Genomic DNA, 23,943 nt, shown 5'->3' on the forward strand with positions numbered 1-23,943 from the left:
TTTACCATAAGTGTGCTTGTGTGACTGAATGGTGTGTGAGTGTGCCCTGCGATGGGCTGGCGCCCCATGCTGGGTTGTTCCCTTCTTTGTGCCCTTAGTCTCCGGACCCCCCGTGACCCTAAAGAGAACAAGCGATTATAGAAGATGTATATAGATGTATATAATAATAATAATAATAATAATTATTATTATTATTATTATAATAATAAAAAACCTACACGTAAATATGAAAATTCGGAACCTGCCAAACAATAAATTATAAGAAATGGGAGGTGGGAATCAGGTACTCCCATGCTCTAGGTGGAGCCTGTGTTAAAGTATCAGGAAATACCGAGGAACAAGCGTGGTAGTTTTGGTGGTACTATTGTATGGTTGTTGTGCACATTTTCAGTAGGCGAAATAACCAGCTATTTGTCAACATGTTGGCTTCCGCTGATTTCCAGCTTCAGCTGGCGTCTATTATGGACATTTTAGCGAAAGCGGCTGTGGCAGAAATCTGTAAGCTTTTCGATGATGGATCAGCGGCGTGGAAAATGGAGATATATAAACACCAGAAGGAGAACGAAGCGCTCAGGACGAAACTACAGCTGATGGAGAACCAGCTGTGGACGTCACGGCAATGCGATCAGCACCAAGAGAGGTTGCAAGAAAGTTTCCAGGTGTGAATAAATGTAGAGGAGACGCACGCAGGTTGTTCGGGTTCAAAGTGTGATTTGCAATACAAGGCAACCATTTTTAAAATGCATTTAAAATTGAAACTCTCAGTTCTTGAAGGAAAAATCAATATTTAGTCCACTGCCTTAACGTCAACGAAAGGGAGAATATACGTAAATAAATGTGAATCGGAGCGTACGTGAATGCAGTTTTGCATACCGTAATCATTTCCAATTTGTATAGGCTACTATGATCTTATCAGTCTCGGGAAAAACTATGCTTCCAAACAGAAATGAAGATTAAAGTTTACCTACCACAGTATTCTTTCAAAATTAATAATTTGTTTTAATAGTCGGTTCTTGACTTGGCAGATGATCACGATGACTATGTTTTGAACCGTCATCAATGTAATTAGGGACTTAAAGCGAAAACACGCTCACACAGCGCCATCCAAGCTGTTGAACATCTATAGAAGCCGTTTAGCTGGTGGTATTTGGACCATCTGCAGGTGTTTGAGGAAATTAATATTCTGGTGGGTCATTGTCAATGACGAAGGTGTAGTGGTACCAAGTGTTGTTGTCAGGTGATAGCCCATGCCGACGGATAGTTTCAAAATATATAATTTCAAGGATTAGCATTTAGCATGCACTGTTAAAGCCAATGACCAATTCAAGGTGACCCTTCATTCTTCTGTTACAGTCAACAGCTACACAGGAGAGTTTGCCTGAAATCAAGACTGAGAGTACTGAAGCAGACATTTCAGCTGTGGATTTAAAAGGTACACGGAAGGCTAATTGTAAACCTGAGTGGACAATTATAATAAAAGATGAGTGACAAAGCTTTCTTTGAAGTTTACAAATCTCAGCAGAAATATTAAGGACATTTACAAGGGCTTCTTGCTCTGGGTAAAAGCTCACACACACACATAATTGCTATATGTGTAACTTCCATATATGGTAAATGTTACAAAAGTGTTAAGCTGTCCTTCCTCTTAGGTTCTGTGCAGTCCAGACCTCTGCATAACACTGAGGATCTGATTACCATCGAGTCTCAACACACTTTTGAGGACTGGAAACCACATCCAACATCAGTGCACCACCATGTGCCAGATCAGCGGACTATGGAAGCTGCCTTAAAGGGCGACCCTGAAAGGAGGCCCTCCTTCCAGAGCCCTGAGCAGGGGGTACCAGAGCACCAGGGTGTCGGGGCTTCAAAGCGCACTGACTGTCGCCGTCAGGTGAGCAAACAAGATGCCGAAGATGAAGGAGCATGTGCCCCATGTTTCACTAAAGACTGTGCCGTCATCGAAATGGAGAATCTGCCCTTTGACTCTGCACATGAGAAATACGGCCCCACAGAATGGACATCCACAGGAGAGCCTCTCACGGACGCTCCAGAAACACTTATAAGAACTGCTTTCAATGAGAAGCGATTCACTTGCATGTTTTGTGGGAAGAGTTTTCCATATTTAAGTTACCTCAAGAGGCATCTTCGTATTCATACGGGGGAGAAACCATACAGTTGTGTGCAGTGTGGGAAAAGGTTCTCTGATGGAAGCAGCAGAAAGAAACACGAGAACACTCACACAGGAAAGAGACCCTTTCATTGTCCTCAGTGTGGGAAACATTTCACTAGGCGCTGTCACCTTAAACGTCACCAGAAAACTCATGCTGGTGAGGTTTAATGTGTCTGGACGTTTCAAGCATTAATCTCAGCTGTGTTTCTTTAAGAGGACAGGCCTCTGCATGTAAATTATGGAGCAACTAGGTGATTCACAACTATTCAAGTCAGTGGTGTGGAACCGTCTTCAATCAGGGGCTTTGTTCTGCAGGTTTTTGGGTTACCTTTGTGTTATTCACTGATGAACACCTGGTGGACAGAGACCCTACCATTATAACAACAACAATCCAGTATAGCCTGCGGAACTCACGAGACTAGGCATGCCCACTGCTGATTTGTATATTTAGCTGATACCCTACTTGGCAACATGACGTGAACGACAAGTACATTTTCTTCTGCATTACGTAACATCTGGTTGAGAACTTTTTAAATGAAAGGAAGTAAAGACTATTATTTCAATCATGCATTACAAAATGTTTCAGGAAGGTTCAGGTGTGATAATTTCTACAAAAGAAAGGTAAATACAACTATTCACCTTAAGTCCATACGGACAAGCTGAAGGTCTTCAAATGATTGTCATATGACCAAAACATCAAAGGATGTCTTCAAATATGTGCCGTGATGCACTTTTAAATCAAGTCATCTGTATAGTTAACAGCTTTGTAATAATGAATTAGGCTTGTCTGGAACAAAAAAATATACTATAGAGGGTACCTTGGTAGTATCAGATCTCCCTGTTTTGATTCAAAGCGTCAGACATCACGAAACAAGTGGTTGCAATAGAAACCACACAAATAGCGATGTTAAGCTTGATACTGAAGCTTTGAAGACGTGAACCATGCGACTCCTTTATCTTTGGAGTGGCATGGAAGCACACTTATCCTGGGAAGTGGTGTCGGAACAAACGAGGAAACAAATACTCTCTGAACTTTGGGAAGATTTCAAAGTAATATCAACAAATGAGGTATAAGCCAATAAAAAATGCATATATTATGTGTATATGACTTTAGAAATGTGTTTTTTACTTGCAAAAAAACTTTTTTGCAGCAGTAAAGTGTCCACAGGTCAGGTGTTTTCTCTTGATTTGGGATAACAACAGATCGATGCTGAGACACAGCTGAGGTGCAGCATTACCTCAGTGACCCCAACATACCGTACTCTAAGCCCCCTTGAGATTCTGGTCTATGCTGAACACAGTTTATGCACACCTCCATCTGCTGACACTTCAGTTTTTATGCAACCCTACCTCCTTTGTCCCTTATAAGTGTGTATTCTCAATAACAGAAGTAGTTGTACATAAAAAGAGGAATCAGCCTCTTCCCAACACTGTGAAACAAATATTGTTTCTTAGCAAAAAAAAAAAACCCTTTGACTGGTGATCCAGGTTACTTTGCACAAACACCTTCAGTCCAAATGCTTTTTGTCCCAGTCCACAAGCACAGAAAAATAAACCCAGAATTTCTGAGCTTAAAGTCATAAATTTAGAAGAAAAAAACAGGATATTCTGAGACCGTAAAGTAAAAAAATTGCGAGAAAAAAAATCTGAAACTCCCTGAGATTATTTCACTTTGGTAATTAAAACAATACTGATAAAAATCTTTCATGAGCATTAGTTCACGTAACAACATGCCACTTCCTCCTGTATAATCGATTTGCACTATCCATTCAAATGTATTTATGATTTTTTTTTATATGCAAGGGACGTGACACTGCAGCATCGGTTGAAGGAATAAGTCTGTTCCTTATTTACGGACAGGCAAAACCAATTGCTTGTACCTGATTCAAACAGCTGTCATAATATTGTCTGCATTCAGCTTATTTTTCCTAAAAAAAAAACACTTAAGACAAGGTCTGACTTTTTTTTCTCATAAATTTACAACATTAATCTAAGAAATTATATATATACGTGACCCATCACCACGAAATGAGTCTTATGGGTGAAATTCTACCAGTGCGACTCAAGACGCATTTCGTGGCGACGGGTCACATACGTTACCCTTCTCCTCCAGGTCAGTGTTTTATTAATCCACAATGACCCTAATACCCTGCCAGTGTGTGAGACTGAAAAAAATACTAGAAAAAATTGATAATTATAATAGCCTCTTCGGATGCATTATTTATTCATATGTAATTATAAGCACGGGCAACATATTTAGTGTTTCTAACGGCTTTTATTCATAAGACAAGTGATTTCAGAGACATAAGATGACTTGTCAAATGAAGTGCCGCAGGCTGCTGCTCTTTGACCAGCAGGTGCCGCTACTGTGCATGGTGCAGTGATGCTTCGAGTAAAGAACCCTTTTCCAAAACATTTGGAAAATAAAATTGCTTCCGAAAGCTGTTTCGACATCGCTTTTCACAAATCAGAAATATGAATACGTGTATTAAAAAAATAATCCTTGTATATTAATATAGGAGCCATCGTGGCGTTAGACCTTCAAAGTGAGGATTTAATTCCTTACCTAACCCTTTCAACGAGAACATGTCAACTTCACAATGTTTGCATGGGTCTACTGTGGCTTCTTCATATAGCCCAAATCACAGTTAAATTATGCGTTTGAGCTGAATTGGCGTGTATGATCGTACCATGTGATATATGCAATACCTGTATGATTAACTTGGCTTTAAGTATAGTAAAACTAATACCAAAAACACTTTTTAAATGTCCAGCACTAATTTGATTTGCAAAAACACTCGCAATGTATTTAAGAAGACGGTACTCTACATACATAAATAACTACCAAGTATTTTTACAAAAAAACATTAGAATGAAATCTGAGAAGTAAAACATCCTCATAGAACGCCAGATATCAACAAAGTGGTAAAACTTTGGGGACTTGAACCTGCATCCCTCCGTTCAACTATGTAATTGTCGTTACAGTGAGCAAGGAGGTGCAATATGGTCTGAAAACCTTCATTCATTATTTACCACTGTGACTGTAAAAAGGCACTGATGTGTTTGTCACCTTTACTTTTTAGAAAATAAACCTTTTCTCCGTACACTGGCTGGACGCGGCGCTGCTAAGCTAAGGGCGCTAAGCAAACGAGGCTAAGCTAAAAGCGCTAAGCTAACGTAGCAGCGGGCAGCTGCAACAAAACACGCCGTCAGATCGCCGCAGCTACGCCTTCCTGAGGAAAGCCAGCCGTACATTCTTTAATTCAAACATTACTCGCACCGATGCCGTCGCATAATCACCCAGCAGGCCTATTAACACGGACTCCCGAAGGAAAATTCACGACAAGGACCGCTGGGAAGCCCGAGCTGAGCGAGATTCGGGCGTTTTTAACCCCACTTGTCCGTTAGAGACTCTTGTCTTCCCCGGTCGTCGCCAGTCCCAGCGGGCGCCTCCTGACGACCCTCGAGCACACTCGGTAACAACAATCCTTTATCCCTTAATCCACCTTTTCCCTCGTTGGGTCTCCGCTCGGTTCTTTTCTTCCTGGCTCCCTTTCTTTTCTTACCTCCTCCCTTTCGTGCTCTGTATACCCTCCGCTAAGTTTGGAGTAGGGAAGCACGCGCAGGACAGGCGGGGCTAATGGGAGGAAACCAGGAATGCACCGTTTACCGTAATTACACAGGTATTACAAACTTCCAAAACGCACTTCGGTGTCATTGCACTTACTGTAAAGCACAGCGGCAATAATTCTAGTAAAGGCGAAATTGAATTTGCTAAGACCTTACAACAATGGAAAAAATAATAATGTTACATACTTTATGTTATTGTCCCTGAACGTTTCTTTTATAAAGTCGGGGCACATAGAGATATATTTCATAAATGCTGCGGCTGAAATTGCAGTACTACTGAGGTAATAGCATTGAGTACAATATTACGCTGATAAATAATAATAATAAGCAAATATCTGCTGAATTGCGTGTGCGTGTTATTGATGTTAACTCATATTGATATTTACGCTTATGTGTAGTAGTAGCCCACTGGGGACCTGCATCCCTCCAATCAACAATGCAATTGTTGTTACAGTGAGGAAGAAGGTGCAATGTTAGCCTGAAAATCTTCATTCATCACTTACCATTACGACTGTAAAGTAAAAATGAGCTGCGGGTTTCCGCTGCACCTCTCATATAATTACTAATTTGAAGACTGATTGTCTGAAGAGTCCTCGCCGCTGGGTTTAAACAGCTGACATGAAAGTTACCCCCAAAAACCTGCAAACACACTGGCCCTTTGCCGATAAGACTGGCCGCCTTCTGATGTACTCCCATGCTCTAGGTGGAGCCTGTGTTAAAGTATCAGGAAATACCGAGGAACAAGCGTGGTAGTTTTGGTGGTACTATTGTATGGTTGTTGTGCACATTTTCAGTAGGCGAAATAACCAGCTATTTGTCAACATGTTGGCTTCCGCTGATTTCCAGCTTCAGCTGGCTTCTATTATGGACATTTTAGCGAAAGCGGCTGTGGCAGAAATCTGTAAGCTTTTCGAGGATGGATCAGCGGCGTGGAAAATGGAGATATATAAACACCAGAAGGAGAACGAAGCGCTCAGGACGAAACTGCAGCTGATGGAGAACCAGCTGTGGACGTCACGGCAATGCGATCAGCACCAAGAGAGGTTGCAAGAAAGTTTCCAGGTGTGCATAAATGTAGAGGAGACGCACGCAGGTTGTTCGGGTTCAAGTGTGATTTGCAATAAATGACAACCATTTTTTAAATTCATTAAACATTTTAAAACTCAGTTCTTGAAGGAAATAATATACTAGCTATACTAAAGATATAGTGGCACAACAGCGCTGTAAGCTAACTATACCGCTAAGCACAGAAGACCGGCCACTGCCTAGTAAAAATCATCAGCATGTGTGACCTGGTTGACATTATAGTCCAGCGGGTTTAGGGACATTTTGTAATTGCTAGAGATATATTGACAGATAAGTGCATTTGGTGCACAGTTACCATTGGCTAAATAGTCTATTTGTCTGCTAAGTCAGTACTTTCTTCGAATAGGGGAAAATATTTCTGTGTCGGATGTTTTGGTTTGAAATCTTCTTCTCTAAGGCAGCGTTTGGCGTATATATGTTAATATGTTATGAGCTGTCCCAGTAATGCACTCTATGGTCTTCACCACCCCCTGCACGGCTTTGTGGTCCTGTGTTGAATAGCTGCCATACCAGGATGTTATGCGACCGATGAGAATGGACTCAGTAGAACATCTATAGAAGCCGTTTAGCAAAGCTGGTGGTATTTGGACCTTCTGCAGATGTTTGAGGAAATTAATATTCTGGTGGGTCATTGATGTCACTGACGAAGGTGTAGTGGTACCAAGTATTGTTGTCAGGTGATAGTCCATGCCGACGGATAGTTTCAAAATATATAATTTCAAGGATTAGCATTTAGCATGCACTGTTAAAGCCAATGACCAATTCAAGGTGACCCTTCATTCCTGTTACAGTCAACAGCCACACAGGAGAGTTTGCCTGAAATCAAGACTGAGAGTACTGAAGCAGACGTTTCAGCTGTGGATTTACAAGGTACATGGAAGGCTAATTGTAAACCTGAGTGGACAATTATAATAAAAGATGAGTGACAAAGCTTTGTTTGAAGTTTACAAATCTCAGCAGAAATATTAAGGACATTTACAAGGGCTTCTTGCTCTGGGTAAAAGCTCACACACACACATAATTGCTATATGTGTAACTTCCATATATGGTAAATGTTACAAAAGTGTTAAGCTGTCCTTCCTCTTAGGTTCTGTGCAGTCCAGACCTCTGCATAACACTGAGGATCTGATTACCATCGAGTCTCAACACACTTTTGAGGACTGGAAACCACATCCAACATCAGTGCACCACCATGTGCCAGATCAGCGGACTATGGAAGCTGCCTTAAAGGGCGACCCTGAAAGGAGGCCCTCCTTCCAGAGCCCTGAGCAGGGGGTACCAGAGCACCAGGGTGTCGGGGCTTCAAAGCGCACTGACTGTGGGCATCAGGTGTGCACAGGAGATTCTCAAGATGAATACGAAGGTCCACGTGCCCCATGTTTTACTGAAGACTGTGCCGTCATTGAGATGGAGAATCTGCCCTTTGACTCTGCACATGAGAAATACGGCCCCACTGATTGGACACCTACTGGAGATCCTATCTCAGACACTCCAGAAACACACAAAAAGACTGCTTTGAATGAGAAGCGGTTCATTTGCATGCTTTGTGGGAAGTGTTTTCCGTATGTAAGTCACCTCAAGAGGCATCTTCGTATTCATACGGGGGAGAAACCATACAGTTGTGTGCAGTGTGGGAAAAGGTTCTCTGATGGAAGCAACAAAAAGAAACATGAGAGAATACATAAAGGAAAGAGACCCTTTCATTGTCCTCAGTGTGGGAAACGCTTCACCAGCCGCTGTCACCTTAAACGTCACCAGAAAACTCATGCTGGGGAGGTTTAATGTGTCTGGACGTTTCTAGCATTAATCTCAGCTGTGTTACTTTAAGAGGACAGTCCTCTGCATGTAAATTATGGAGCAACTAGGTGTTTCACAACTATTCAGTCAAGTCAGTGGTGTGGAACCGTCTTCAATCAGGGGTTTTGTTCTGCAGGTTTTTGGGTTAACTTTATTCACTGATGAACACCAGGTGGATTATTTCAATCATGCATTACAGAATGTTCCAGAAGGGTTTAATTTCATAATTTCTGCGAATGATAGGTAAATTCAACTGCTCACCTTAAGGCCATATTCAAGTGTTTATATTGAAATGATTGCAACTTGGCCGAAACGTCAAAGGGTATCTTCAAATATATGCACTCACTTGTAATTTATGCCACCTATGGCATTTAATATAATTCCTCTTTCCTGTAAAGAAGAATGAAAAGATTCTGTAATTATAAATGAGACTTGATTAGAACAAAAATGGTATAGAAAATAGCTTGCCAGGATCAGAACTCATTTGTTCAGAGACATTAGGAGACAAGTGCTTGGAATAGAAACCACACGTCAGAAATATGAGCACATGTATTGAAAAATAATCCTTGTATATTAATGTAGGAGGCATCATGGCGTTAGACCTTCAAACTGAAGATTTAATTCCTGACTTAACTCTTTCAACGAGAACATGCCAACTTCACAATGTTTGCATGGGTCTACTGTGGCTTCTTCATATAGCCCAAATCACAGTTAAATGATGCGTTTTAGCTGAATTGGCGTGTATGATCGTACCTTGTGATATATGCAATACCTGTATGATTAACTTGGCTTTAAGTATAGTAAAATTAATACAAACCTTTTTAAATGTGCATTAATAATTTGATTTTTTAAAACAATTTGATTTTTTTTTGTATTTAAGGAGACGGGACTATACATACATAAATAACTACCAAGTAGTTTTAAAAAAACACTCAAATGAAATCTGAGAAGTAAAACATCCTCATAGTACGCCAGATATCAACAAGGTGGTAAAACTTTGGGGACTTGAACCTGCATCCCTCCGTTCAACAATGTAACAGTCGTCACAGTGAGCAAAGAGGTGCTATACGGCCTGAAAACCTTAATTCATCATTTACCACTGCGACTGTTAAAAAAAAGGACTGATGTGTTTGTGACCTTTATTTACTTTTTAGAAAATAAACCTTTTTCTGAAAGGGTCCCGGTTTAAGGTGAATCTTCTGATATATTTGAAATGTCTGTGATTAAACGTATTAACTAAATATATGCCTACCACAGTTATTGGGAGTATTTACAGTGCCTTGCAAAAGTACTTACCCTCCTTGGCATTTTTCATATTTTGTTACCTCACAGCCTGGAATTAAAATGGATTGTTTGAGAGTTTGCACCATTTCATTTACAGAACATGCCTACAACTTTGAAGATGTATTTCTTTTTTAGTGTGAAGCAAACAACAAATAGGACAAAACAGAAAACTTCAGTGTACATAACTGTTCACCCCCCCCTCCCTAAAGTCAGTACTTTGTAGAGCCACCTTTTGCGGAAATTACAGTCGCTTTGGATACGTCTCTATGAACTTGCCACATCCTGCCATTGAGATTTTTGCCCATTGCTCAAGGCAAAACTGCTCCAGCTCCTTCCTGTTGGATGGTTTTCGCTTGTGAACAGCAATCTTAAAGTCTGACCACAGATTCTCAATTGAGGTATGGACTTTCCAACACGTTTAAATGTTTCCCCTTAAACCACTCGAGTGTTGCTTTAGCAGTTTGCTTCGGGTCATTGTCCTACTGGAAGGTGAACCTCCTTCCGAGTCGCAAATCACAGGCAGACTGACACAGGTTTCGCTTAAGAATATCTCTGTTTTTAGCACCATCCATCTTTCCCTCGACTCAGACCAGTTTCCCAGTCCCTGCTACTAATAACATCCCCACAGCACGATGTTCCCACCCCCGATGGTGTTCTGGGGGTGATGGGATGTGTTACTCTTGCGGCAGACATAGCATTTTCCTCGGTGGCCCGAAAGTTACATTTAAGTCTCATCTGACCAGAGCACCTTCCTCCATACATTTGGGGAGTCGCCCACATGCCTTTCGGCAAACTCAAAGCATAACTTTTTATTTTTAACGCTAAATAATGGCTTTTGTTTGGCCACTCTTCCATAAAGCCGAGCTCTATGGAGTGTACAGCTTACTGTGGTCCTATGGACACCAGTCTCCGCCGTGGAACTCTGCAACTCCGTCAGGGTCACCTTTGGTCTCTCTGCTGCCTCTCTGATTGATTCCCTCCTTGCCCAGTCTGTGAGGCACCAAAACATGAAAAATGCCAAGGAGGGTGAATACTTTTGCAAGGCACTGTATGTATATACAAATGGAAAATGTTCTATGGGAACTTGGATCATGATCAAGAAGCTTGGACACAGCTAGCAGAAAGATTACTGGGCTCTGGAAGGAGGTGCTGTGGATCTTAAAGATAAATTTCCATGTAATGACAGTTTAATTTGTGAATGTCATGACATTCCATGATCAGTTAGGTCCCTTTTTGTTTTCCATTTTTGAAGAATCCATAGATTATGGTGAATTGCAAGCAACTCTTAAGCAAGTGCTGATGACGTTGCTTCCCAGATCGAATAAGGACAAACTTTATTTAGCAAACTGGACACCTATCAGGGTCTGTATTCATAAAACATTTTACCGCTAAAAGTAGCTCCTAACTTGCTTATTTAGGAGAAACTCTTAAAATACTGGGCGTGTCAGACGTAAATAAGGGACTCGTAATTGTTTTTTCTCCATTGTGCGTACATGATTTATATTTCGAGTTGTTTGGTCAATAAGAAAGAAAGATCATCATCCTTGAATACTCACGTTTCTAATATTTACAATAATGGCCATTTATACGAAATAATCGAATAATGAATGAATGTTTGGCGGCGGGCCCTTGGAATTTTGATTAGGTAACAACTGAATTTACTGATTATCAAAATAAAGAGTTATACAAATATAAAAATATCTTCCTGTTCATATTATTTTAATGGATTTTTCTTATTCCAGTCATTGCACTTCATCCTTGACCCTTGTAATATTAGGGCGCTTTTATTTTAATTATTTTGGAATTAATTGGAATGTTGAGACGTGATTTTATAGGCTTTATTATATTTATATGACATGAGTAGTGAGGGCGCAGAATTTTGTCCATCGGAACGATCTTTTGGGAATCTGTTTCCACACGTCGGAAGTTCTTTGAGACAACGCTTAACTAAGCGAGACAATTAACCTCGTCCGGAGCAGACTTGTTCACTCGAGTAAGTTACAGTGGTAGCTCGATCAGGGGGGATTGATTTAGACACGTTGATGGAACGGAATTCCCTTAATCCTGCTTCGTGTAACACCCCCTGACCTAAAAGTTACCCCCAAAAACCTGCAAACACACTGGCCCTTTGCCGATAACACTGACCGCCTTCTGACATACTCCCATGCTCTAGGTGGAGCTTGTGTTAAAGTATCAGGAAATACCGCGGAGAAGCGTGGTAGTTTTGGTGGTACTATTGTTGTAGTGCACATTTTCAGTAGGGGAAATAACTAGTTATTTGTCAATATGTTGGCTTCCACTGATTTCCAGCTTCAGATGACTTCTATTATGGACATTTTAGCGAAAGCGGCTGTGGCAGAAATCTGTAAGCTTTTCGAGGATGGATCAGCGGCGTGGAAAATGGAGATATATAAACACCAGAAGGAGAACGAAGCGCTCAGGACGAAACTGCAGCTGATGGAGAACCAGCTGTGGACGTCACGGCAATGCGATCAGCACCAAGAGAGGTTGCAAGAAAGTTTCCAGGTGTGAATAAATTTAGAGGAGACGCACGCAGGTTGTTCGGGTTCAAGTGTGATTTGCAAAATACGACAACGGTTTTTAAAATGCATTAAAAATTTAAAACTCTCAGTTCTTGAATGAAAAGAATCCCTCTTTTGCTGTCTGCCTTCGCGAAATTGAAGTATAGTGCAGTACCGTCAAAGAAAGGCAGAAGATACGTAAATAAATGTGAATAAAAGCTTTACGTAAAGGTGGTTCTGTATACCGTAATCGCTTCTAGTTTATATCTACTTGAGTCTTATCAATCATACTCTGCACAAGCTCAACACTCCTCTCACCACTGTACGTATGCGTACACGGAAACGTTAATAGTTCTCCGGTTCTGCAGCGTACTTTGCGCATGCGTGTTTATATATTTTTAATAAGAATATGGATTATTATTCTGATATTCCCTACACACGTACCATAGCAGTGAAGTTTGTGTCAATTTCTTTGCTTTACAAAATCAGAGAGCCAGCTCGTAGGGTTGCCAACTATCTTCAAGTAGCTGCCGTGAGCTTTTCAATACGACACAAGTCTCTACACGCATACACACGCATTGGCATGTATGTAACAGGTTTATTACCTTGTAAATAGTCTATAGGGTTTGCAAACTATCCCAACGCTCGTCAAAAGCATCCACGCTGGTGAATCAATCAATCATGCGTGGTGTGTCCAGAACCGCGCGTACACCGCTGAGCGGCCTTCGTCCGCGGAGGCGCACTATGACCTCAAACGCGTCATAAATGTTCAAGCGGACACATCCGATAGTACGCGTGCGGAGAATGTTGAACCAACCTTAAGTTATCAGAAAAACGAAGCTTCCAAATAGTAACAAAGTTTTAAGTGTACCTATTACACTATGGTTTCATTAACAATAATAATTAGTTTTAATTGTCGGTTCATGACTTTGCCGATGATTACATTGACTGTATGTTGTGAACCATCATCAATCTAAGTATGGACTTACAGCGAAAACCCGCTCTGACAGCCCTTACTAGGTAAACACTGGTCATCCCTCCTTTAGAACATCTATAGAAGCCGTTTAGCAAAGCTGGTGCTATTTTGACCTTCTGCAGATGTTTGAGGAAATGAATAGTCTGATTGGTCATTGTCAATGATGAAGGTGTAGTGGTACCAAGTGTTGTTGTCAGGTGATAGCCCATGCTGTCAAATAGTTCCAAAAGATATAGGTTCAAGGATTAGCATTTGGCATGCACTGTTAAAGCCAATGACCAATTCAAGGTGACCCTTCATTCCTGTTACAGTCAACAGCCACACAGGAGAGTTTGCCTGAAATCAAGACTGAGAGTACTGAAGCAGACGTTTCAGCTGTGGATTTACAAGGTACACGGAAGGCTAATTGTAAACCTGATTGGACAATTATAATAAAAGATGAGTGACAAAGCTTTCTTTGTTAACACATGAAGTTTATTAATCCCAGCAGAAATATTAAGGATGTGTACAAGGGCTTCTTGCTCTGGGTAAAAGCTCACACACACACATAATTGCTATATGTGTAACTTCCATATATGGTAAATGTTACAAAAGTGTTAAGCTGTCCTTCCTCTTAGGTTCTGTGCAGTCCAGACCTCTGCATAACACTGAGGATCTGATTACCATCGAGTCTCAACACACTTTTGAGGACCGGAAACCACATCCAACATCAGTGCACCACCATGTGCCAGATCAGCGGACTATGGAAGCTGCCTTAAAGGGCGACCCTGAAAGGAGGCCCTCCTTCCAGAGCCCTGAGCAGGGGGTACCAGAGCACCAGGGTGTCGGGGCTTCAAAGCGCACTGACTGTGGGCATCAGGTGAGCAAACGAGATGCTGAAGATGAAGACGAAGGTCCATGTGCCCCAAGTTTTACTGAAGACTGTGCCGTCATTGAAATGGAGAATCTGCCCTTTGACTCTGCACATGAGAAATACGGCCCCACAGAATGGACATCCACAGGAGAGTCTATCTCAAAGACCCCAAAAACACACAGAAGGGCTGCTGTAAGTGAGAAATGGCTCACTTGCAAGTTTTGTGGGAAGAGTTTTCCATATTTAAGTTACCTCAAGAGGCATCTTCGTATTCATACGGGGGAGAAACCATACAGCTGCGTGCAGTGTGGGAAAAGGTTCTCTGATGTAAGCAACAAAAGAAAACACGAGAGAATACATAAAGTAAACCGACCCTTCCATTGTTCTCAGTGTGGGAAACATTTCACCGGCCGCTGTCACCTTAAACGTCACCAGAAAACTCATGCTGGTGAGGTTTAATGTGTCTGGACGTTTCTAGCATTAATCTCAGCTGTGTTACTTTAAGAGGACAGTCCTCTGCATGTAAATTAGCCATAGATTTCTACCATTTAGCCTCTTAGAGTGGATTAGCCTGTGTTTGACTTAAATTGTTTTGCTTAATTTACTTTTTACGGTTCCTGATGAGGCTGAAGCTGGGTACTCGTTCGCAGGATCTGAAAAGTATGTTAATAATGGTAATGGCAATGATAATGGTAATGGAAATGGTAATGGCAATGATAATGGTAATTCAGATGATTTTGGTACCGATGTTAGACACGTGGCCGTTGGCTATCAAATTTTGCTGTTCTTCAGAATTCATTAAACTTGGAATCTGAGTTGTATGCTGTGTTTGATTTCTCAGATATTATTGAATATATTTTGTGCATTTTTCAAGTTAATGCACTCTTTGGTACCCTTTCATTAAAACCCGCTGTACAAATAATACATTTACTGCCCAGGTTAAAGGCTTCATATTCACACTTTCCCTACGGGGGATAGTGCTGACAGCGGCCCATGCTGTGCTGTTCATAATAAAATCATTTTGAAAGTACAGAAAAATGCATGAATGAAACGTTTAAACTGTAGCACTTATATTTATGTCATATCTGAATGTCACAAATCTCCCTGTAATAAACGGTGAAATTGCCCAGACTTAATGTTATTTTTCTTTTGTAACTGTAAAATGGCAGCCGGGCACGGTGAGCTAGTGGACACATTGATTTGCTCATGGGAGTGTTACACAAATATGTCCTAATGGCAGAATGAAAAATAATTGGTTCAGGAGATAACCAATCAGATTGTAGAGGAGGTGGATCCAAGCAGCTAGAGGAAGCGGGGCCACCCAATCAAATGTCTTGGTTTAGCCTCTTCTAGTTGCTTACTAAGCCCTGCCTATACTGCCTAGTAATCACACTAGTTGTTTTTGGACAAAGTATGTTTTACTTTGTTAACTTTGTTAATGTAGCATTAACTAATAACACTAGATTTACACTTCCTGCAATATCATTTTGCGACACATGGCAACAATCTAACAACTAAGTAGAACACAATATTGGGGAACAATGTAGCACATTTTAACTTTAGAAATCCACATACCCACATACATTTTGATGTTTTACAGAAACATTTCTTTTATTCACACGACAATCCTGACATTTGTGTTTCTGAATGCTGTTAAAAAAAATAAGCATGACGTTACTCAGTTTTTCGAGGAGAACATTAAGCTTGCTTTTCCCCTCGATGTTTCACAAAAACGTGCACGATTTTGAAAACCCGAAATATCTTCACTACTGTGCCTCTTTCACATGCCATCATATCTCAGTCCAAGACTTGATGACGTAGCTTATGGAGCCATTCATTTTCTGTCCTCTTTGTCCTGTACTCTTCAGTGAGTCGCTACTTGCAGCTTTTCCTTCTTGTGTTTTTTTTAGACGTCAGACAGCTGGTGCGTCTGGTTCCTCCTCAACTGTCTCCTCCTCTTCGCCTCCCTGCCTGCTGCCTTGCTCCCCCTGCTCTCCATCCCCCTCCTCGCCTTTGGCCTGGGCTTCCATCGCCGCCTCCCCCAAACCCTTTTCCTCTCCCCCCTCTCCTCCGCTTCTCCCCTTGGCTTCCTCTGCAGCCTCCCCACCTCCCTTATCACCCTCCGCCACGCTCCCCTCTTCCACCTCAGCCCCAGGTTCATTCTTGCTTTCCCCCCGGTTGTCTTCGCTCGCTGCCTTCTTTTCTTTCCTTTCTTTCTCAACCTTGGACAGGTGCTGACAGAGGGACTGCACGTAAGTGAAGACGCACAGAGGGTCAGGCTTGTCCCCCATTAAAATCATATCCTCCACCTCCAATAGGGGGCAGCAGTCAGCCTTTGACCTAAGAAAAGGAAAATAATGCAGAATATAAGCTTAGTAACTGGAGCACATAAAGCTAACCTAAAGTGTGATCATGTCCATCCATCCATCCATTTTCCAAACCGCTTATCCTACTGGGTCGCAGGTCATATGAAACATGGCTTACTAAAAGTACACAGATTAATGAGTAGATAGAATCCTTCCAGGTTCAGCGTAAGACACTTCTGGACTTGATTGTGTGGAAAAAGGCTAGAAATTCTGTACATTAACATATGTACACTACTACAAAGGTGAGAAAATGATGCAGTCTAACTTAGCTACTAACAGCGGTCTGGCTGCCTAATAATCGGAGAAACAAGTCAACGATGCATGAAAAGAAAACATTTCTTGTGATTGGTATATAGTATCAAATAGAGACAGGCTGTCCGTGGAGGTCAATCGAGGAATCGAGGAACATGAGTGAGCTGCCACACTAATTAACAATAGAGAGGAAACAATTTAATATTCACCCTGTTACGTTTAAGCTTGACGTTCAGATGTTTAAATATGATTTTCTGCTAACAGAATTAACAATAGTGGGCTCTGCTCGGAAACATACATTCTAGACTGAAATTGAGTCAATCCTACAAGATTAGGCATAACTCAAAGTTTGCCCTTTTCTTAGGTTAAGCAGTTAATATGTTCCACCACAGACTAAAACTGGCATGCATTATTTGCAAGAGTCACTGATTTCTAAGCTTAGATTAACCTTCGTCTAGTGTTAGCTTTCCGTTCCTATCTCTTATGTTAGATAGGTCGGTGCCGACCCGTGTCTTAAATCAGCCATAAAATATCCTCAAAGCAATTATTAATCATCCAATTTGTTTCTTACCTATTGGTTACCTTGTTAGGCTTCCTTCTCCATGAAAAGATTGGTTTTAATATTTTTGGTGCGGCTTTCAGGACCTCTCTTTTGACAGCATACCTCTCATTTTCAAAAAAAAATAATGGTAAAATAAACCTCAAGAGAATTATATAAATAAACTGAATTTGTCTTATCTTGCCTCACTTGTCTGGGCATGCCTTCCCTAGTGATTTAAAAAAAAAAATAGTTTAAATAGAGGTTCCTAATGCAGTACACAAATGTGTATGTGGTGCTTTTATGCATTTTAAACTCAAACAAACACCAGAGCTGTTATAATCCTGACCAAAGCATTTATACTTTAGTGATATTTGGTTTAATAGAGGTTCCTGACAAAGTCAAAAAGCCTTGGTGTAGTATACAAATTGATGTGGTGCTTTTATGCATCTTAAACTTACAAACAGGTCGGTGCCGACCCGAACACCACAGGAAGGTTATACTGGGAAGCAGAAAAAACTGAAACTGCCATTTTATTGGATTAATATTATGTGGACACCTGAAATTTCTAAATTCACCTGGTACTAAGCAATCGATTACGATTCTGAAGACGCTGTACAAAAAAGGAACACAAATATTTTTTCTGCTTGCCTTTTTTTTTTAATATCTTCCAGCTACTCGTTCTAAAAAAATCAGATGCTACATTATTAATACTACGTATTTTATTCCATCTGTGCTGCATTTAACTGGATAGACCAGAAATGCCGTAATAGTGATATTGTCAAACGGAAACATGTCACTGCGATAAGTGCGAGTGGCTCCCTGGTTTCCTCTAATGATCGAGGAGGCTCCAGATTTTCCCTGACCTTGTACAGGATAAGCAGCTGGAATGTGACTGGATAAAAGATCACGCTGAACACTGTCAGTCTCAGTTCCTGTCTTTTCCTGTTCTATCCATTGTTTCCCTGTTTGGCCAGCAGGTGTTGCTGGTCATCCTGTTCGTTTCTGTGTTTAGTGCCTGTCACGGTGCCTAGTGTGGTCGTTTGTTCCCTGGGCCGCTGTCTGGCTGAATGGGTTGAGTGTGGTGTTAAGGACCCTGCTCCCTACCTATCACGGGTTCAAGGCTGGCTGGGGGGTCCACCTCAATTATTGCTTGACTTTTTGTATTTTCTGCCCTAGAACTCTACGTAATAAGTTCCTTGTTTTCTAGTGTATTCAGTATTTCAGCATTGGTTCTTGTCTGTACGCATTTGTTCTTAGTTATCCCTGCTTATTTATAGGTTTGTAGTCATGTCTTGTTACGTATGTTCCCAGTATCTCCTAGTGTTTGAGCGCTTGCTTGCTTGATTGTTTATTGCTCTCACCTGTTCCTCATAGTTCCTAGTCTCTAGTGTTTGGTTGTTTGTAATGGTTCACACCTGTCCCTTGTTTAGCCCTTGTCATCTGTGTATGCATGTGTCTCCCCTTGTCTTGTTCCTCAGTTGGTTGTTTTATGTACAACCTGCTACATCTTCAGTAAGTGGTTGCTTTATACCTTTATTATCTTGGTAATACATCTGTCTTTCTGACCCCTCGTTGTCCCTTTTGTTTCGGGTCTGTGGGTTTAGTTTTAATAAAATCCTTTTTGTCTATAAGCCACACCATGAATTGCCCTTCTATATATGAAAAGGCACAAAGGTGAATCTCACAAAATGTAGCAAATGAAAAATTCACACAAATTTCACCCATGATCATTTTGATTGAAAATCCTCTCTGTTCGTACTGATGTATTAACTGTATACAGCTGTCAGATATAACCCTTTCCATGCAGGTGTGTAGTAATGTTGTAGGTGCTTAATCTGCTGTCCATGCACGTACTCTGCTGTGCTGAAGGCCAGGGTAAAGTTTTTCTCTCTCTCGTCCGCTCGAAGAGAGGAGAAATCAAAGGCGTCGGGGAAGAAGCGATGGACCAGGGCGCAGAAGGCGAGGCCGTCCGCCCAGGACGAGGAGAAGTTCTCGATGGACACGCTCTGTGGAAAGGAACAAGCCCGCAGTGCGGGTTGAGTTTCAGGGGAGACTCTGCTGTCGTGCCCATGAGTGAGGTATTTAATCCCCATCCTCTAGGCTAAATCATCCAGTAACACTAGTTAGGCTATTAATAAATGTGCTTGCACTTCTTAAATGTCACAAAATGCTATAATACTGGATAATAGTTTGACAGTCCTATTCTTCATTAAAGCATCTGCTAAAGGCTCTTGTGGAGTCTTGTGGATTTATTACAATAGTAAGAATCTGCGTCGTTCTACTTTGACCAATCCCATGGCTTTAAGTTCTCACCTCATAATTCCGGGTCTTGCTTTGACACCATTGGAGCACCTTTTGCTTGATGGAGCCTCCCCCAAAACCTATAGATGACTTCTGCACCTTAAAATTGCGAGCGACCGGTTTCCTGGAAGATGATTGGTTAAGACGTACGTCAACCCGGCGGTCAGAGAAAAGGGCCCTCTGGGGAAACTCAGGGGTACGTGAAACGCACATGCTGAAGCACAGAGGCCTCAATTAACTTTGTCTGATGATGTCAACCCCCTCGGGCTTCCGACCATGTTAATGTGCCTCTGTTGACATTAATGACTAAACAAAAGAATGACTCATGCATTCCCTAGTAGACTTTTTGGATGCTGTTACCTGTAATCACTACACTGTGAAGTACAGTACACATGGCAGAGGCTGCGGGATGTAACGGAACGCATGTTAACAGGACACTGTCCAGTTAGGAGTCACAGCAAAGAAATAGTGGTCAGTTTGAAGAATATCAATTCAGTACATTCCGATGTGTTTGCCTGTGATTGAGTTTGGTTTGGAGCAGCAAACGAACTCATTTGAGGTCTAAATCTAACAAGTCAACAGAAAGTAAATGTTAGAAATGGGGAGGGGGGGGGGGCTGAGGTCAGAGAGGAGGACGATTCAGAGCCGACAGAGTCGGCCTGTTGGACTCGGTCACTTACTCTCCAGCGTCCTTCTGGAACTTGGCCATTATGTCTTTCTTTGTAGATCCTCGCAGTGAGTGCGCTGAGCTGCGGGGACGGGACAGGGAAGGAGGGCCGATCGGCGTGGGGGTCGGCTTCCTTTTCGTTTTTGCTCTTCCCTTCGCGTCGTCCTTCGCTTCCTCAGGTCCCGCCGCCTCCTTCTCACGTCCCATGGGATTCTCTGCAGCCTCTGCCTTCGTTTCGCCTCTCGCTCGTTTGTCACCTTGTTTCTCCTCTTCACCCTCCGCGCCCTGAGCATCCTTCTCCTCATCTTCCAAGCTTTGCTTTCCTGCCTCTGTGTTTCTCTCGCTGTCTCTTGGCGCTTCTCCCTTCTCTTTGTCTTTCTCTTCATCTTCCCCTTTCTCTGTCACTCCCTCCTCTATCTCTGCTGGTTGCCTGTCATTTTTCTCCTGAACTTTAGCACTCTCCAGCCCCTCCCCTCTCGGACTTCCTCCTCCTTTCTCATAGGCTGCTTCTGATGTCCCTGCCCCTGCATTCTCCCCATTGGCTCCTCCTACTAGGTCCCCTCTTTTTCCCTCTGTTGTCCCCTGTTCATTTTCATTCTTGTCTTGAGCTGATGCTCTGTCGTACTCTGTCTCTTGTAAAGAAAAAATTAGGAAGGATTCTTAGTCTATGTATCATTGTAAAGAGGATATTACCATATTGATTCTCATTATCATGTCGGTAATTAAACTATATTGCCTGTAGTCATATGAGTGCAGCACAATGGCTCAGTAGGTATAGTTGTTGCCTCTCAATTCCCACCTTGGGAGTCTGAAGGCCATTTTGCCGCAGCTCTGTGTTGCCTTGTCCTCCATTCCAAAAGACACGCAATTAGATTAACTACATCTGAACTGGATACTGTCTGTGATATTGTCTGTGGGTTCTGCAATAGACTGGCATGCCATCCAGGGTATTCCTCTTCTGTGTACCCTGTGCTGCCTCGGGCAGGCTCCAGCCCCCCCCCCCCCCCCCCCCCCAGGGGGGAGCTAAGTGGCTCAGCAAGTGTCTCTGCCTGCAATCGGAAGTTCACCGCTTCAAGCCCCCACCCTTGGCGGAATAGTCACATCTCCAAGGCCCCAAACCACCAGTGGGGGTGTCACACATTGGCTGACCCTGTTCTGTGACCTCCCCCCCCTTCCCCCCCAGCTCTGGGGTAGGCAAAGAGAAGCATTCCAATATAAATGTGCAAGTGGCAAATTAAAGGATTTATCATTTCTCACAGCAGTGCTGGACACGTGGTTGGAAAATGGAGAGATGAATGCGATCATGCAGAGAGACCTTGGCTCTACTGCATATCAACAACTACACCAGTGTTACCCTGTCATTCACAAACGTGATAAATGCAGGTTGTATCAGTACAGAATAACAAGCACAGACTGTATCAGTAACCTAATGGCCGTAGGGGATCCGTTCAATACCAGATTTAGTGTAAGTTTCACTGTACTGACACATCAGCAAGAATGAGAATTAAAACACATTGTGGCCCACAGGACATTCACTTTAAAAACAGATATTATGTTGTATTGTCATCTGCATTCACACTTTACTGCCTTTCTGTGCAGAGTCCTATTTTTGTTTTATATTTAAGAAGATAAGAAATTAGAATCGATAACAAAGAGCAACTGCATATGCATGGTTGAATCCACAACTGTTCACGCACCTTATCTTTGTCTGCCTCCATCTCAGCAGCTGCTGTGTCGGTGTCAGGTTCCTCTTTTTGTGGTGAGATGTCCCCCATCGCTGACTTTCCTCCTCTTAGCAGTTTTATCTTCTACTGGAACAGGAGTTAAATAAAAATGAACTCGTCCCGTTTTCTAACCGGACACTCCCTGTCCACTTCTGCTCAAAACGTTTCAACCATTGCATCAAAACACAAAGTGTTTTATCCATAAAACTTTAAAACCCTGCTAGCACTCACTCTGCACTTGTGGCAGTGTGTTCACTCTTTTTTGCACACTTGCTGTATTCTCTGTCCTTAAGCAGGGACGGTATCTTGGTGTCTCTTTTTAATACAATACATCAAACTCCCTATGGGCGTCATCCAGCTCTTATTCGCTGTCTCTCTGGCCCCTTTATCGGCACTTTATTTGACCTTTATATGACACGGGGCTCCCAAATTAGAAAGGGTGACACAGACGCAGCCAAACCCCTGACAGCTGCCTTGGCTGGAAACTATATTGCACCTCCGTCCATACGCACATGTCCTTACCCACCAGCGGCACATGAACCCGTACGCTGTGACACACGCAGCCAGCACACGTGTGTCGGCTCTAAAATGGTCCTGAGGGTTTGTCGGATGTTAAAAGCTTTCCTCGAACCTTTGAGCTCGAAATGCCTCAACCGCCGGCCGAGTTTCACCTGTTACTCCGTTCCCCCGAGGACCTTAGTAGTAAAAGTCGCTGTTTGCCATTTGCCAAAAACACTGAATAATGTTTAAAGTTTTTTTTCCCCTTCTGGTTCTTTGTTCTTTACAAGGTCAAGGAGATCGTCATTTTAAACACCCAATAATTGTTTAGGTTGTTGACAAAAGGAAGCTGTTTGATATGCTTTTTCTTTTTTGTTTGACCGGAATTTTTTGAACATTGCGTGTGGAAATCTCCGTTCGCGGCAACTCAATGCAAATGTCCACACACATGCTGTCCTGCATATTAATGGGATTAAATTCGCTAATGTAAATCTAGACAGGGGTGGACACAAGCACTCTCTGCTCCCAGACCACTCGACATAAAGCGGAAAAGGCACACGCACCGGACACAAAAACACAGGCTGCTGATTTAGGAGGTAAAAGACCAGACCTCTCACCAATTGTATTTACAGTGTTTGTCCTTCCTCCCCCCTCTTCTAGCTTGCGGATAATATCTCGCAGCGTCCAGCCTTTTTTCCAGGTTTTGTGTAAACACCTCTCTGGCTTGCAATATGGTGCAAATGAACCCTTGTGTCCAGGGTGACAGTCCCTCTAAAGTGAAGAAATCTCCTTCTCTTGTAGAGTGGTGTAAACGTCCAACAATGTCAACCCAGTGGTCGTATCTAAATATATATCCTGTCATTCCACCATCTCCTTGTCCTTTAAACTTTACATCTTTTCATTCAACACAAAACAGATGTCCTTAAAAATAAACCACTATCTTTCTTCCCCCCCCCTTCCCTCTGTCTTTATCACCCCTCCTTCCCCCATTTCTCTGTGCTTCAGTGGCTAAAAATATGACCATACTTTCTTTACTGTTCCTACTATTTCTGTAACTTTCTTAGGGAATTTTTCTACTGCGTAGACCAAGAGACTGAAAAATCAGTCTGATGAATTTTGATAGCGCTGAAAAAAAGACTTAAAAAAAAGACTTAAAGTAAATTTTTCTACGTCCAAAACAGATTATAGATAAACAACCAACCAGATCCATGATATCATCCATCACCCAGCCACTTATCAAGTCCAGGGGGAAGCTGGAGTGTCTCCCAAGCAGAAT

The 23,943-nt window shown here is 42.1% G+C and overlaps 5 protein-coding genes and 1 long non-coding RNA gene across 14 annotated transcripts in view; 3 read left to right on the forward strand and 3 right to left on the reverse strand.

Moving 5' to 3' along the window:
- LOC125704663 (catenin delta-1-like) overlaps positions 1–6,370 on the reverse strand; it is a 35,109-nt gene extending 28,739 nt beyond the window's left edge. For all 3 annotated transcript variants that reach the window (XM_048970561.1, XM_048970562.1, XM_048970560.1), the window contains exon 1: positions 6,304–6,370. In XM_048970561.1, coding sequence (XP_048826518.1) covers positions 6,304–6,355 — 52 coding nt within the window. In that variant the 5' untranslated portion in view covers positions 6,356–6,370. The remainder of the gene's footprint in view (positions 1–6,303) is intronic.
- On the forward strand, positions 365–3,271 carry LOC125704699 (zinc finger protein 263-like). The gene is made up of 3 exons (XM_048970653.1): positions 365–659; positions 1,354–1,432; positions 1,650–3,271. The coding sequence occupies exons 1-3, from the start codon at positions 369–371 to the stop codon at positions 2,336–2,338; spliced, it is 1,059 nt and encodes a 352-aa protein (XP_048826610.1). The 5' UTR covers positions 365–368; the 3' UTR covers positions 2,339–3,271.
- A 197-nt stretch (positions 6,371–6,567) lies between the features above and the next one.
- On the forward strand, positions 6,568–9,924 carry LOC125704698 (gastrula zinc finger protein xFG20-1-like). Its single transcript, XM_048970652.1, has 3 exons — positions 6,568–6,862; positions 7,678–7,756; positions 7,974–9,924. Exons 1-3 carry the CDS (start codon positions 6,572–6,574, stop codon positions 8,666–8,668), a joined length of 1,065 nt encoding a protein of 354 aa, XP_048826609.1. The 5' UTR covers positions 6,568–6,571; the 3' UTR covers positions 8,669–9,924.
- LOC125704729 (uncharacterized) lies at positions 9,884–13,217 on the reverse strand. Its single transcript, XR_007381221.1, has 3 exons — positions 13,095–13,217; positions 10,854–10,957; positions 9,884–10,016 (listed from the first exon to the last, which is right to left on the reverse strand). It is a non-coding gene; the product is annotated as an uncharacterized LOC125704729 (long non-coding RNA).
- LOC125704700 (zinc finger protein 184-like) lies at positions 11,914–15,133 on the forward strand. Its single transcript, XM_048970655.1, has 3 exons — positions 11,914–12,493; positions 13,777–13,855; positions 14,083–15,133. The coding sequence occupies exons 1-3, from the start codon at positions 12,254–12,256 to the stop codon at positions 14,775–14,777; spliced, it is 1,014 nt and encodes a 337-aa protein (XP_048826612.1). The 5' UTR covers positions 11,914–12,253; the 3' UTR covers positions 14,778–15,133.
- A 769-nt stretch (positions 15,134–15,902) lies between these two features.
- smtnl1 (smoothelin-like 1) lies at positions 15,903–23,591 on the reverse strand. 7 transcript variants are annotated; one of them, XM_048970622.1, is made up of 6 exons: positions 23,285–23,591; positions 22,143–22,253; positions 20,459–21,075; positions 19,791–19,902; positions 19,332–19,483; positions 15,903–16,658 (listed from the first exon to the last, which is right to left on the reverse strand). In XM_048970622.1, exons 2-6 carry the CDS (start codon positions 22,218–22,220, stop codon positions 16,232–16,234), a joined length of 1,386 nt encoding a protein of 461 aa, XP_048826579.1. In that variant the 5' UTR covers positions 22,221–22,253; positions 23,285–23,591; the 3' UTR covers positions 15,903–16,231. The 7 variants fall into 7 exon arrangements, with proteins under 7 accessions (XP_048826579.1, XP_048826577.1, XP_048826581.1 ...); XM_048970620.1 differs by having other exon boundaries at positions 22,143–22,256; XM_048970624.1 differs by having other exon boundaries at positions 23,278–23,591.
- Positions 23,592–23,943: the final 352 nt, after the last annotated feature.

This window comes from Brienomyrus brachyistius, chromosome 12 (genome assembly GCF_023856365.1).
Source record: "Brienomyrus brachyistius isolate T26 chromosome 12, BBRACH_0.4, whole genome shotgun sequence".
In the NCBI taxonomy this organism is placed as follows: domain Eukaryota; kingdom Metazoa; phylum Chordata; class Actinopteri; order Osteoglossiformes; family Mormyridae; genus Brienomyrus; species Brienomyrus brachyistius.